At 59.7% G+C, this 13800-nt stretch overlaps 1 protein-coding gene across 1 annotated transcript; it reads left to right on the forward strand.

The window, feature by feature from the left end:
• The first annotated feature begins 3978 nt into the window (after window positions 1–3978).
• On the forward strand, window positions 3979–6240 carry OLIG2 (oligodendrocyte transcription factor 2). The gene is made up of 2 exons (XM_076328867.1): window positions 3979–3995; window positions 4270–6240. Exon 2 carries the CDS (start codon window positions 4307–4309, stop codon window positions 5180–5182), a length of 876 nt encoding a protein of 291 aa, XP_076184982.1. The 5' UTR covers window positions 3979–3995; window positions 4270–4306; the 3' UTR covers window positions 5183–6240.
• The last annotated feature ends 7560 nt before the right edge of the window (window positions 6241–13800 follow it).

Raw genomic sequence — 13800 nt, forward strand, 5'->3', positions numbered from 1 at the left:
TGAGACTTCCCTCTGGGTGACTCCTGTGAAGATTAGAAGCTTTTCCAGTCTCTGATTGAATGGGAAGACATGCTGAGTTTTTGGCAAAGAGCATGTGTCTCCAACATTTCAATCGAACAAGTGTTAACAAAAACAAATCTAGCACTGAAAACAAAAAAAAAAAAAGAAGAATCCCACCAGAATAAAAACAACTGCCCCGCTCAATGAACTGAGGTCCCTTTCTTGGAGATCACAGGTATCAGATATGTTAGTTGGGTGGGGGGAACGGCATCAAAGCCCGCAGGCTGGACTTCACTTGTAAGTCCAGAACAACAGCAAAAAATACATTTGTACCTGATTCAGGTACATCCAGAAAGAAAAGAAAAAAAAAAAAAAAAGAAAAGAAAAAAGGGCCAAACCCGGAACTTTGAGAAGTTATTCCCCGCCCTGAGACTCCCCCCATACCTTTAAGCAGTGAGCAGAGAGCTTGCAGGCAACCCCCACATCCTCATGTCCTCAGTGTCAGGTGCTGGGATTTGTGGTCCTGCCGTGTTCGGGGGGCCGTGAACTATGACCCCAGCAGACTCCCTGAAGCCCACGCTCTCAACTGAAAAGTTTAAAAGGCTCTGGAGCTGCAAAGCCCAATTTCGAGCCCACAGCCCTGCTAACAGATGGGAGGCAGACAGCGCTGGGGATCAGGCCTTACAGTTTCTGAAGCATCATCAAAACTGTTTTCAGCTGCCAATCCTCAAGGAGCCACGGTCACACACAGGCTCTTCGTCCTTGGGATGCCTCAGGTTCCTTACAGCCGGGCAGGGGCACTTTCAGTGTGGCTGTGTGGTATCCGTGAGGAAAGGACCCTGGGCCGTAGGCCTTGAGGGAATATAGGCAATAACAATCCCAAACAATAACCTAATGACACTCTGAGTGATTTTCAACATGAAAGCAACAGTCTGGTTTTTATTAAGTTATCACTTCATCATGTTCCCTGATTGCCTTCATTCACGCCTCAGTTGCCTACAGTCGCGATTTAAAAAAAAAAATACATATTCATAGGTAAGAAAATAGGCTCTGCTCCACATTTTAGTGTCAAAAGCAAGTTGGGGTGAAGGGCTCCTCTGGGAGCCCTCCGTGGCCGCCTTCCCGGGACGCGCCGACGAGAGGCAGTTTGCAGTATCAAGCCTTATTGAATCGAGGGGGGGGAACGTGTGACATTTAATTTGACATCTCACGGCAGAGATCAGCCCCCTTCCTCCTTGCACCCCCCCTCCTTCCGACAAGGACGGCAGAGAAGCACCGCCCCGGCCGGCGCCGGCGCCGTCCCCGCGCAAACTCCGCGCTCCCCTGCGCAAGGAGCCCCGCGGGCTGCAGGCGGGACAGAGTTCACGTCCGGACAGACGGACGGTGATCATCAAAGGCATTGCTCACCCCACTGGGGACATAGACGCCGGCTTCTCCTTGGCGGCGGCGCGGGGTTTCCTCTCTGGAGGGGGGAGGGAAAGAAGGAAAAGGAAAAAAGGAAGAGGAAAAGGAGAAAAAGGAAAAAAGGGAAAAAAGGGGAGAAAGGAAAATGAAAAAAAGAAAAAAGAAAAAAGAAAAAAGGAAAAAAGAGGAAAAAAGGAAAAAAGGGAAAGGCAAAGGCAAAGAAAAAGGAAAAGGCAAAGGCAAAGGCAAAGGCAAAGGCAAAGGCAAAGGCAAAGGAAAAGGAAAAGGAAAAGGAAAAGGAAAAGGAAAAAGGAGGAGTCTGCTACCCACTTCTCCCTCCCTGGGACCCCCAGGGTGCTGCGAGGACTGCCTCCCCAGGGCGCAGCCCGGCCCCGGAGCCCCGGCAGCCTCCGCCGCGCCTCCGCCCGCTGCCCATCCCCGCTCCCCCGGGACAGGGCCCGGCGGCTCTTCGCCGCTTTTCCCCCGCCATCCCTCCTGGCAGGTAACCCCCACCTCTGCTCCATGCCCGGCCACCCCCCCCCAGCCTCCGCTCGGGCTCCCGATGCCTCGGGGGATCCTGCCCGCGCCCCCGGCTGCGGAGCGGGCGGCGGGCCGGCACGGCCGGTGGGGCTTGGGGAGCCCGTCCCGTCCCCGGGCTGACGAAGCGGCTGGTGAAAGCTTGTCCCCGGGGCTGAGCCCACGGCCGCGGCACGGCAGCGGGTGCCGCAAACCCGACGGGGAGGACGGGACCCCCCATCCGTTTGGCGTGCGGAGGGGCGGCGGGTCCGACCTTTTAAGAAGGAAAGGTCCCAGCCTTTTAAGAAGGAAAATTACCGAGCCCTGGGAGGCAGAAAGGAGACGAGAGGTGCCGGCGTTCTCCTCGTTTTCGCCCTAGCACCGCGGCCCCGGGGACGGCCGCCCCCCGCCCCGCCGCCCCGCCTGGCCTGGCCGGCGCTCGTTCCCTCTCCCCGGGCCGGGCCCTGCCAGGAGCCGGCGGCCGGGGGAAAGGCGTCGGGGCTTAATTAGTTGTGCTCGTTGTTGCCCTGTTTTATGCGGCTCCAACAATGCGCCGTATAGAGCCATCAGTCAAAAGGCAGAGGCAGGCTTCCCGCTGCCGCCTCACCGCTTCCCGACCATGAAATAAATGCAAAGTTTGCACAGACGTGTCCCCCCCTCCCCGTCCCGCTGCTCACCTCCAGGGCTCAGCCCCAGCTCCCCCCGCCTTACCCCCCCATGCCCCGAGGGGGGGTGGCCCCCCCGCCTCCCCCCGGCCGGGCTCCGCAGCCCCGCAAGCAGGTGCCGGAGCTGAGGGCCGGGGCGGCCCCTCCGCCCGGCCGGCCGGGGGGAGCCCGGGGCACGTCCCGGGTGGCCAGGCCGGGGGCCGCCCGGGCGGCAGCGGGACACACGCCGGGCGGCGGGCGGCGGCGGGCCCGGCTGTCGCTGGGACAGATTTTCCTAATTGACCTGTTACGGATCATCCCCGCAACCGTTGGGAAACACATTTCCACGCTTCACTTCTTAACGTTTTAAATACATATTTAACGGATGGTTGAGGCTTGCCGGGCCAGCTGGGAAACACACGGGTGTAAAAATAATACAACAAAGGCAAAGGGGCCGGGGGGGGGGGGAAGCGGGGGGGATTTACCCCGGTGGGAGGAAGCCCCGGCCCTGTTGCAGGGAGCTGCCGGGGCGAAGGGGCTCGCCGGGAGCCGGGCGAGGCGCGGAGGGAGGCGGGAGGCATTTCCGAAAGTCACTTTTTTGTTAACGTCTTTTTTTGTTAATGCCTTTTTTTCTTTCTTTCTCTCCCCTCTCCTGCTCCGGTCTTGCTGGAGGGTTGTTTGGGGGTAGGTTTTGGCGTCCGCTCCGGCTTCTTCTCCCGGTCACTGCGGGGTCGGAGCCGGGGAGTCCCGCTGGGGCCCACCGCCCGGCGGCCTCCGCGGGGAAATCCGCTCGTGGGGAAGCGGGTGGCCGAAATCACTTTTTTCTCCCCCTCCGCCTCCCTTTGCAGCACTTAACGGGGGGATAACGACCGGGCTGGGGGCAGGAGGGGGCACCCGCCGAGGGAAGCGCGCCGGCTGCCCGGTGCGTGTGGCGGGGCCGGGGCCGATGCCGAGCGCTTCCCGGCGGGGCGGGACGGGACGGGGCACGGGGAAACACCGACGCGCTGGCGGGAGCCGGGCAGCGCGGCCTCCCCGAGGGCGTTGCGGCGGCGAGGCCAGGGACTGTTTGGTCCCGTCCCCGTCCCGCCCCCCCAACAGCTGTTCCCGGCGCTGTCATTGTTGCATTTTATTATGGATTTGACAAAAGTCCCTCCCCCCCACCGCGCCCCCCCGCCGGGCTCCCCGCGCCGCTGCCGGCCGTCGCCCCCCCGTCCGCCCGCCCCATCGAGCCGGACCGGCCCCGGTGACATCAGCCGCCCCCCCCGGCCACCCCCCCCCCCCGCCGCCGCCGCCGATTGGCGCAGCCCCCCTCCCGCCCGGTGACATCGTTCCTCCCCGGCGCGGCTATAAAGCCGCCGCCGCCGCAAGGTGCGCGCTGCTGCCGTGCTCGCCCGTCACGGCGCGCCGCTCCCCACGGCCGCCCCGCGCACGGTAAGTGCCCCCCGCGCCCGCGCACCCCGGCGCGGCACCTCCCGAGCCCCCCGGCCCGGCGGAGGGGCGCGGAGGGAGGGACGGGACGGAGCGGGACGGGACGGGACGGGAGGGGAGGGGAGGGGAGGGAGGGGAGGCGCCCCCCCGAGGGCGGCCCCGCGGAGCGGCGGCGGAGCGGGCTCGCCGACCTGGCGGGCGGGCGGCGGCGGCGCCCCGCCAAGTTTCCGCGGGCGCTGACCCGGGGCCGCCTGCGGGCTCTCTCCCCTCCCCGCAGGCAGCCCGGTGCGCGCCGCCGTCCCGCCCGCCGGGCCATGGACTCGGACGCCAGCCTGGTCTCCAGCCGCCCGTCCTCCCCGGAGCCCGATGACCTCTTCCTCACGGCCAGGAATAAAGGCAGCGGCGGGGGCTTCACGGGCGGCACCGTGTCCAGCTCCACGCAGAGCGACTCCCCGCCGGAGCTGAGCGCCGAGCTGCGCAGCGCCATGAGCGCTGCGGGGGTGGTGGTGGTGGACAAGCTGGGCTTCAAGTCCTCGTCGTCCTCCTCCTCCTCGTCCTCCTCCTCCTCCTCCAAGAAGGACAAGAAGCAGATGACGGAGCCGGAGCTGCAGCAGCTGCGGCTGAAGATCAACAGCCGGGAGCGCAAGCGGATGCACGACCTGAACATCGCCATGGACGGGCTGCGGGAGGTGATGCCCTACGCCCACGGCCCGTCGGTGCGCAAGCTCTCCAAGATCGCCACGCTCCTCCTGGCGCGCAACTACATCCTCATGCTCACCAACTCCCTGGAGGAGATGAAGCGCCTGGTCAGCGAGATCTACGGCGGGCACCACGCCGGCTTCCACCCCGCCGCCTGCCCCGGCGGCATGGGCGCCCACTCCGCCCCGCTGCCCGGCCACCCGGGCCACCCCGCCTCGCACCCCGTCCACCACCCCATCCTGCCCCCCGCCGCAGTCTCCAGCGCCTCCCTGCCCGGCTCCGGCCTCTCGGCCGTCAGCTCCATCCGGCCCCCCCACGGGCTCCTCAAGTCGCCCTCCGCCGCCGCCGCCGCCCCGCTGGGCAGCGGCTTCCAGCACTGGGGGGGGATGCCCTGCCCCTGCAGCATGTGCCAGGTGTCGGCCCCGCCGCACCACCACGTCTCCGGCATGGGCACCGCCAGCCTCCCCAGATTAGCCACCGACACCAAATGAGCCCCTCGGCGGGGCCGCCCCGCCGCGCCCCGCGCCGCCCCGGCACCTCCAGGACCTACAAACGCGCCCCCCCGGCGGCAGCGGGTCCGTCCCCCCCGCTCCCGGGGCCGTCGGAGGGGCGGCGGGAGGGGATGGAGCCCGGCCCGGGGTCTGCCCTGCTCCCCAGACGGCGGGGAAAACCCTCCCGACACGAGTAATAGCCCGCGCATCTTCTTTATTTTTAATTTTACGTTGTTGTCGATAACTTCGCTAGGAGGGGAAAATAGTCCTAGGCTCGTCGCAAATGGAGGAACCAAAACTGCAGAGGGTTTTTTGCTCGTTTGCTCGTTTGTTTGTTTGTTTGTTTGTTCCCCCCCCTCCCGGTTTCGTTTCTACACGTAGAGCCTTTGGAGCCGTTTCTGGGTCACATCCCGCCCCGGAAAGCCCGGCCCCGGAGCACCCGGCCGCCGCTCCGGGGACTCCCGGCACTGGCGGGGAGCAGCGGGGCTCCGGGTGGAAGTGTAGCCGGGGAAGTCGGTTTATTCCCCCCTTCCCCCGCTCGCCGTTTTTTCGGTTTTCTTTCTGGTTCGGGATTTGTAAATATACCGTTCAACGATAACGATGCAAGTCCGCTCTGCCTGAGCTTTCCGTCCGTGCACTTGTACTGTGTAAGCCTCATGAGTGAATAAGGGGTCGGTTTGCCTTGATTTCGTTGGTTTGGGTTCTTGGGGTTTGTTGGGTTGTTGGGGGTTTTTTAAGCGTATAACACGTGGTTTTTTTTTTTTCGTTCCTGCCACCTTTAACAAAGTTTGAACTCTTTAATGCTCTTTCTGTGTAGGAACTTTCACACTGTCCGTGTTGCAATACTGAGAACTTGGGCTTGTTTCTGAAATAACAACTTTTCTTATCGCTGCCCCTTGCAGAGATTTTATCATCTGTTTATTTTTGTAAAAAAAAAAGAAAAAGAAAAAAAGAAAAAAGTTGCTAAATAATATTTATTACTTGTTTGGTTGCAAAAAAAAAAAAAAAAGTGATCCACTGTTGAGATTTTAAATAAATAAAAAAACCCAAAAACATTTTAAATAAATGGCCTTTTCCTCTTCCTTGCTGTTCCGAGGCGGAGGCAGGTGCTAGTAGCGGCGCCGGTGCGGGACCCCGGCGGGACAGCCGGCTGGTTACCGGCCGCAAAGCGGGGAAGGGAGGGGAACATTTTGGGCGCATCCTTGCCTTTTCCCTAAGTTTTTTGTTAGTCTGCTTCGCCGGCTAATCGAAACCGTTTTGTTGTTGTTTTTTTCCCCCTCATTTGTTCGTCGCAGAATAAGGGCGGCAAGGAAAGAAACGACTCTTACGGGGTTCGTAATGTGAAAATTTTTGTCTACCGAATCCAGCGCTTGGCAAGAGCTAAGTATTAATTGGGGGAAAGGAAACATTAAACTTGGCGATGGGGTGTTTGCTCACTGTAATCGCTTCTGCGCACTTGGCCTTCAACCAAAAAACCAAACGAAAATCCACGGAAAGAAAAATTATCTGGGGACAGACTTTTTTTTGTTTTTTTTTTTTTTTTCCTCCCGAAGATGACAGTATCTCCCGCCCGTGTGTATTTCAGCAGCTCTGTACTCAGGTATTTGGGCAGGAAATATTTCGCCCTCTCGCAGACCCCAAGGCGAGGGCTGTCTTCACGCACGCAGGGTGCGGGCGTGGAGCAGCCTGTGGCTTCCCCTTTTCCTGTAAGGAGAAGGGGAACAACCCAAGCGAATCCCGTTTTTTGAGGAAAAGGGGGTCGGCAGCCCCCGGCGGCGGCGGCTGCCCCCCGGAGGGGCGCCGGGACGGGCAGCGGGGCTCCCCGGGCGCCGTTCCCACGGTCCCGCCGCCGCCCGCCCCGGGGGGGCCGCTCCCGCCCGGCACCGCGCTCCGAGCTGCCGTGGGCAGGGAGACCGCAAAACCCCCGTCCTTGCCCAAGCAAATCCTCACACATCTCTCTCTCTCTCTAGACCGATAAATGGCTAGACAGCTATGTAAAATAACCAGCTAGCTACACACGCATACATACAAAATAGCATATATATATATATATATATATATAATAACAGACCATTGAGGAGTTTTGGGCGCACAGACACCCGCGGGGGAATGAGAGCGAGTCCGGACCCGGGGGACTAAATTTTTACTGTGTAAAGCGAAGCGGTTCCCAGGCGGCCGCGGCGGGCTGGGGTCCCCGCGGGGTGCGAGCCGGTCCCGGCCCGACAGCCCCTCCGGGCTCCTGCCTTATGGGGTGTGCTCCTTCCTTCTGCGGCTCGCCCCATGCCAACCCTTTCAGGGAAGAGAAACGGGGCTCGGAAAGGAGTGGTCCCCACCCCAGCATCCCCTCCAGTGATGATGAGAAATACCCCCCTCCCCTTTCTCCAGAGTCACCCAGCCCCCGGAGAGAAGCTCCCCTGCCCAGCACCCTCAGTACCGGTTTTGGCAAACAAACCCCAATTAAAGCCGGGAGGGATGAAGCCCCGGGGACCAACGCCGAGGAGGGGGACAGGCCACAGGCGGGGCGGGCATCCCGCTGATTGCCCCGGTGCCTTCTCCAGCAGGAGAGCTGGCCCTGACCCTGGTGGCCGGGAGGGCCCCGGCGCTGCCCCTCGCTTTGAGGCCGCCTTAGGGTGCTACCTCTGTCTCGGTCTGCGGCTTTGAAGGCGATCCTTGTGGTACAAGACCCTCCGCTTCTGCCTTCTCCGGCGGGGGGCGAGGGGGGAGAAAGTCGTGCAAAATAAGGGGCTGACAGCCAGGTGTCTGCCAGCGGCTTGGGACGGTCCCCCCGACGGCCGCCCTTCTGCCAGGCTCCGCTGCAAGTCAAAGGCCGGGCTCGGCCGGAGAAGGGGCAGAGACCACCCCGGTCGCCTCCGGAGCGCGGAGGCAAAGGCCGCGCCTCCGCGGAGCCCGCGGCGGCCCGGGGATGCGGAGCCCCGCCGCGCCGGACCGGGGATGGGGAGCTCCCGTCAGGCCAGACCCGCTTAGGATACAGTCCCCCTCCGCCGGTTTTGCTCCTGTAGCCCCGCTACCGGTGCCCTGCACCCCCCGCCCCAGCCCTGCCGTCGTCGTCCCCTCCATCTGTAGGGAGGCCGCAATAAGCAGAGCAGCTTTCCCAATTAGCAGGGCTCCGGCGAGGGAGTGCTGCTGCGGAAGAAGGGCAGGAGCAGGTGAGAATTAGAGGGAGCATCATTAGGAGTTGTTCTTTGTCTCTATTAAAGGCAATAATTAGCACCCTGACAGATGCAAAAGTCGGCAGTGGCCAGAAGCCGGTAAATCCTGCTCGTCTGCCTCCCCGACCGCGCTCTCCCACCCAGAGGGCCTTTCCCCGTTGCTAACAGGTGGCCCCGGGGAGCCCCGACGGGCAACACCGCCCCGGGGGGGTTGGGGGTGGGGAGTCGTGGGGATCCGGCTCTTCTGCGGGGGCATTTCGGCCCCACCGGGCCCCGCGGTGGCAAAAGCAGCGAGGGCAGCCTGGCCCCCTCCGGAGCCCCCTGCCCGGCCGCTGCCAGTCAGGTTGGGGCTGCGCATGCCTCCCGGCGGCGGAGAGAGCCCCGGGGCTGGTTCCAGCCCCTCGGCCGGGCCGTGCCGAGCCGTGCCGGGCCGCCAGCTGTGCTCCCCCGGCCCCCCTCCTCCTGGGATACCTGCAAATGAAATTAGCCGCCCTGCCGGGCCCCCGGCGCGCCCCCCACCCCCCCCCCGCCTTGTTCCCCATATGCTCCCCTGCACGAACGAGTGCCCCGCAGGGCTCCCCTGATTGCATTGCCCGCAGCTGAAGCCGCGGCTCCGGCCAGATAGGGTTACGGGGAGGGGGGGGAGCCCATATGCTCAGCGCACACCGGCGGGGCTGCCGGGGGTCACCTGCGCCTCCAGGCGGGCCAGGAGGCCCGGGGACCCACACTGCTCCCGCAGGCAGCCCCCAGCCCCTCCTGCAGCCCCCCCCTGAGCTGGAGTGGCCACCCTAATTCTCAGCTCCCCGCCCCGCTAATCCCCGTCCCTCTGAATTTAACCTTGTTTTCCGTGCAAGCCGGGTAGACCCCTCCCTTCACGCCCCCTCCTGCTTTCTTAGGCTGTCTCAGATCTATCGGGACTTGTCCGGACAGGAGGAGGGAGCCCCCCGCCCACATAACCCGGCCCAGACGGCTCCCTCTGATGGCCCCACTCACACCCTCACCCCTTCCCTTTCCCCTTCCGCAACCTCCTCCCCACTTTCCCCTTCTCTTTCCCTCCTTCCCCACTTCCCCTTTCTCCCTTCCCTTTCCCCCCTTCCCCTTCCCCTCCACACCGACCCTCCCAGGCATAGCACAGAAAGCGGAGAGAGGGGCAGCCAGAGGTTGGCAGCACATTTTGGGCAGAAACTGCACTGCTTCAGGGAAGCCCAGGGGAAGGGAAAGGTTGGCCGTGTCAAGGCACCCAGGCAGTTCCTCCACATTTGCCCCGCGATGTCCTCGTCTCATTTCAACAGGGGATTTCTTCAGCCTCTGCCTGGCAAATTTTGAGCCAAGTAGCCCCAAATCTGCTGCAAAACCCTGACCGAGGCATGCTGCTCCCTCCAGGCCCAGGCCCACAGCTCCCGTGAGGCACGTGTGCCTCTTCTGCCGGGAGGTACCAGGGCACCAGCTCTGCTCGCTGCTGATTTAGTCCTGTGGGATGGGATCTGTCAGAGCCCCCTGCGTGGGGCTGCAGGCTCCCTTCCTTTTCATTTGAATGAATGTTTGGGGTGAGTATCCAAATCCCCCTCAACAGTTTTCCAAACATCAGTCTTTCACAGAAAGAAGTGGTTCTTTTTGTCTACAAACCTCTCCCCAGTAATACAAACTAGGGCCTGCTCGGAGCAGGAGCCATTGGCAGGGTGAGGTACGCAAGCACAGGTTACACGCATCTAGTTATATGTGTAAGTTGGAGACAGCAAATCCTATTTTTTCCCCTTGAAATCCCCAGCATACTGCTATTCTGGTGCCAAACTCCCCCTGGACATCACTGCGATCTCCCCACGCCAGAGTCAGGGTGCTGGACGTGACATGTGGTAACTGGGGTGTCGTTCCAAAGACAAGAGCTACGGCTGTGGCACAGCCCTGGGATGCTGTTTCCCTTGTTGGAAAACAGGGCTTGTTTTTACACTTCCATAGGTGAAAGACTGATGTCCCATGTACCCTGACAGCCTGCAAACTGTCTGAGCCATCCCCCAGAGGATGGCCCACAGGACATTGGTGTGACAGGAATCAAACAGCCGCTGACGATGCCACCAGACCAGCAGCTCTCGCTTGGTGTGGCAAGACCGTGCTTGCAGCATAGCTCCGATTTCCCTGTGTCAGAGTGGTGTTTCCGCCTCCACATGGGATGGGGACCTCCGGGCCCATGACTCAATGTTACCCAGATTATTTCTGAATGCTCAGGCGTTTTTGAATGCACAGCTGAGGGCCAGATTTTCAGAAGAGTTACCAGCATCTCTGCAAATGCTCAGCACCCACAACCCAGCCCTGTGCTTCTGAAAACCTGGGTGCCCACGTAGGGGTGGAGATAGGAAGGGAGGTTTGCCAAAAGCCTGGCTCCAGCCATGAGAGCTGGCCCTTTCCAAACTTCCAGGTGGGTGTGGGTTAAAAACAAGCCTTGGGCACACTGCAGTCTGCCAACCCTCTGGGGATCACAGGGTCAGCGAAACTGAATTTTTCACTACAGGCATTTAATAATACTTAAATATTTCTACTAAAAATTGTTAAGGGGAGGCGGCATATAACAACAGCAACGGGGCCATGAGACCATTCCAGCTGTGCCTCTGCAAAAGAGCATGAAGCACTCGCTGGTTCAGCCTTCAAAAGTTCAAACACGCTCCCATCTCGCCGCCGTTACTCCCTGGATGGCGCTTCTGAAGGCGAGAGAGGTTTCGCATTGCTTTCAGGGGCAACATGGCTGGACCTGAAAGTTTTTTGCAAGCTCCCGGTCCATCCGCTTGAGAACAAGAAAGCAAGAGGTGAATGCTCAGCCTGTTCACCACACACATGGCCTGAATAGCCCCGGGGGTGCTCAAACCTCTCAGGAGTTACAAACGGCCCAGGGTCGAGATCCTCCAAAAGCACGGCGCTTACCCCAAGCCTTTTACCCTAAAAGATGGATGTAAATGCAAAAGAGTGTTTCCCTTTTTCATTCATCCCCATTCTTGGGATTAGCTTTAGAAGTTTTGTTCTGCCATTTATCTTCACTTGTTGGAGATGTCTTGACAAACTCCTGAGAATTAATTTCCCATCAGCTTTTTGCCTCCTCTTCTTGAACTGGCAGGTCAGATCTCACCATATGCATTAGAAGAGGTTATCTGGATGGGCCACCCTGCTCCATTGTCCCTTCTTATGCCTGTCCCTGTCCCAGCAGGAAACCAGTGTCATGCACATGGAGAGCACGCTGAGGGAATCAGACTCCTCTTCCGAGCAGCCCTCCACTCCCTGCCTGTCATCAATCATTGCATCCCGCTGCCAAAACCAATACAATTGGATCAGGCCCAATACACGGGGTGTTTCCTGCGAGTCAGAAGTGTGCCTTTTAGTTTAATATATTCCCAATGTTGATCCTATTAGCAGGAAAAATCAATCAATCACTGTCAGCAAACATCACCAGCCTACAGATTGATCACAGTGTCAGGACTGTTGGAGGATTCTGCAGATGCAGAAGGCATTTGTTAAATGCTATTTTCAGAAAGACATATACATATATGTATAAGACGCACATTTATACACCTCTTTGTCTGCTTAAAAAAAAAGAAAAAACCACACAGTTCCTTTTTTTGTGGTTTTTTTTTTTTACAAAATCAGTCACGGTGCTAGTCACTTCTATAAGAAAAATCCTTTTGAGTAGGAAATTAGCAGAGTTTTTTTTGGGGGGGGCGGGGGGAGCTTGTTTTGTTCCTCCTGAGGGAGTCAAGCAGGGTTTGGCTTGCTGTGCCTAAGGGAACAGAGTCCAGAGACGTGTGTACTATAGGGCTAGGAAAGCTACAGACTCTTTCCAAAGAGCGGAGCTGAGGCAGCAAAAGCCATCAGTGTGCACTGTGGGAGAGAGAACCCACCAAGGTGCAAATTCAGCCATCCCCCTCCAGTGCTCAGACTTCATTTGGGGCTGAGCTGAATAGCCCACCAAGTTTCTCTCTCCACACCCTCCGCTCCTTTCCCCCAGCAGAAATAATTTGACTCTTTTATGCTGCTCAAGCAACACAGAAAGGAGATTTCCTCTGCGACGGGCAGCACAGGGACCTGAGCGTACTGGGACTGCAGGAACCCGTTCCCCATCCCAAACCCATTCCCCATCCCAAACCCAGGAAAGCCCAGCGATCCAAGAGCCAGGCAGAAGCCAGCGTTGTCCCTCGCCGGCCCCAGCTTCTCAGCGACAGTGGAAAGCGGGCAAGCTCCCGGCTCTCCGCAGTGCTGCGAGCGGCAGGGTGCACCCAGCACAAAAGGCACACAAAGAGGGGGGGTGAGGGAGCCTTGCCCAGGGGTAGCATCCCAGAAGGGATGGGGGAAACCTTTTTCCTAGTCAGAATGCCAGCCACGGTGGGCAAAAAATGTAGGGGGGGAGGGAATGAGCTGTGGTGAGGGGAAAAAAAAATTGAAGGGCTCTTGAGATAGGAGACGTCAGAGGGGAGGCTGCGTAACTGCGGCCCCTTCCCCTATGCTCACCGGGATACGTTTTGGGCACTGGTTTTCCCACAGGGGCTGTGTCTCTGCCAGGCACGGGACAAAGGTGCTGCGAGGAGGGATTTAACCCCTCGGGACCCTCCCTGCCTGCTCCTCACTTTCCAGGAGGGCCAGTTCAAGCCACCTGAAGTCGAGCTTGCGTGAGCCTTAAGCAGGCATCCTCTGAAAGCCAGCCCCTGTTTACGTGCCTGAAGATGGCTTGGGGAATCACCTGTCTCCTATAAAATATCCCGGGTATACTACAGGGCGATGTGCTCCGTGTTAAGCGGGTCTGTGCACTGGAGGGACAGCCCAGTGTGACCTGGGGACCATACGGTGGGCAGCTCCAACCCACGGCTCGGCAGCACGCCCTGGCAGCAGCAGCCCCCCAGCTTGCTCATCTTTTTCAGGGACGGTTTAAAGAAGGGAAGAAGCCTCCCAGGGACTGACTCTTTTTTCCTGGCTCTTGGTTACGCTGAAGGTAGAGATAGAAGTGAGGGGCTTTCCCCAAGCATGCCTGTCACACGTCACCGGCGTGCCGGGAATGGCTTAGTGCTGCCTAACCAAGGCTTGGGGAGGTCTGTGGGAATCACCCCAAATTGCACAGCACTCCCCACCTGCAGACTTCGCCCACACAATTGTTGCGCAATTTAATTATTCCCACGTAGAAGAAGTGCCAAAATGCCTTAATGAGAATGGAGCTCTCTGGTGGGAAGAGGAACGGGCTGCAATGCCCCAGGCAGCTTTTACACTGCTTGAAGTGGTTTATAGCAAGAGGGGGGGAAGGAAGGAAGCATCACCCATCTGGGATGCTCACGGGAAAAGCCGTACCCAGATCAGGACTTACCCCTGGCTGCTACTCGAGCACCATTCTGTCATACAGACCTTGGCATCCGGCATCCCCGACCCAGAAGTGGGAGACAACCCCTGAAGCCATCCAGCTTCAAGGTGACTGTATCTTGC

This window comes from Aptenodytes patagonicus, chromosome 1, assembly GCF_965638725.1.
Source record: "Aptenodytes patagonicus chromosome 1, bAptPat1.pri.cur, whole genome shotgun sequence".
NCBI classification, from domain to species: Eukaryota; Metazoa; Chordata; class Aves; order Sphenisciformes; family Spheniscidae; genus Aptenodytes; species Aptenodytes patagonicus.

Bases quoted from the DNA above. Each gene is read 5' to 3' on its own strand.
- OLIG2 (XM_076328867.1), top strand. From the start codon at position 4,307: ATGGACTCGGACGCCAGCCTGGTCTCCAGCCGCCCGTCCTCCCCGGAG.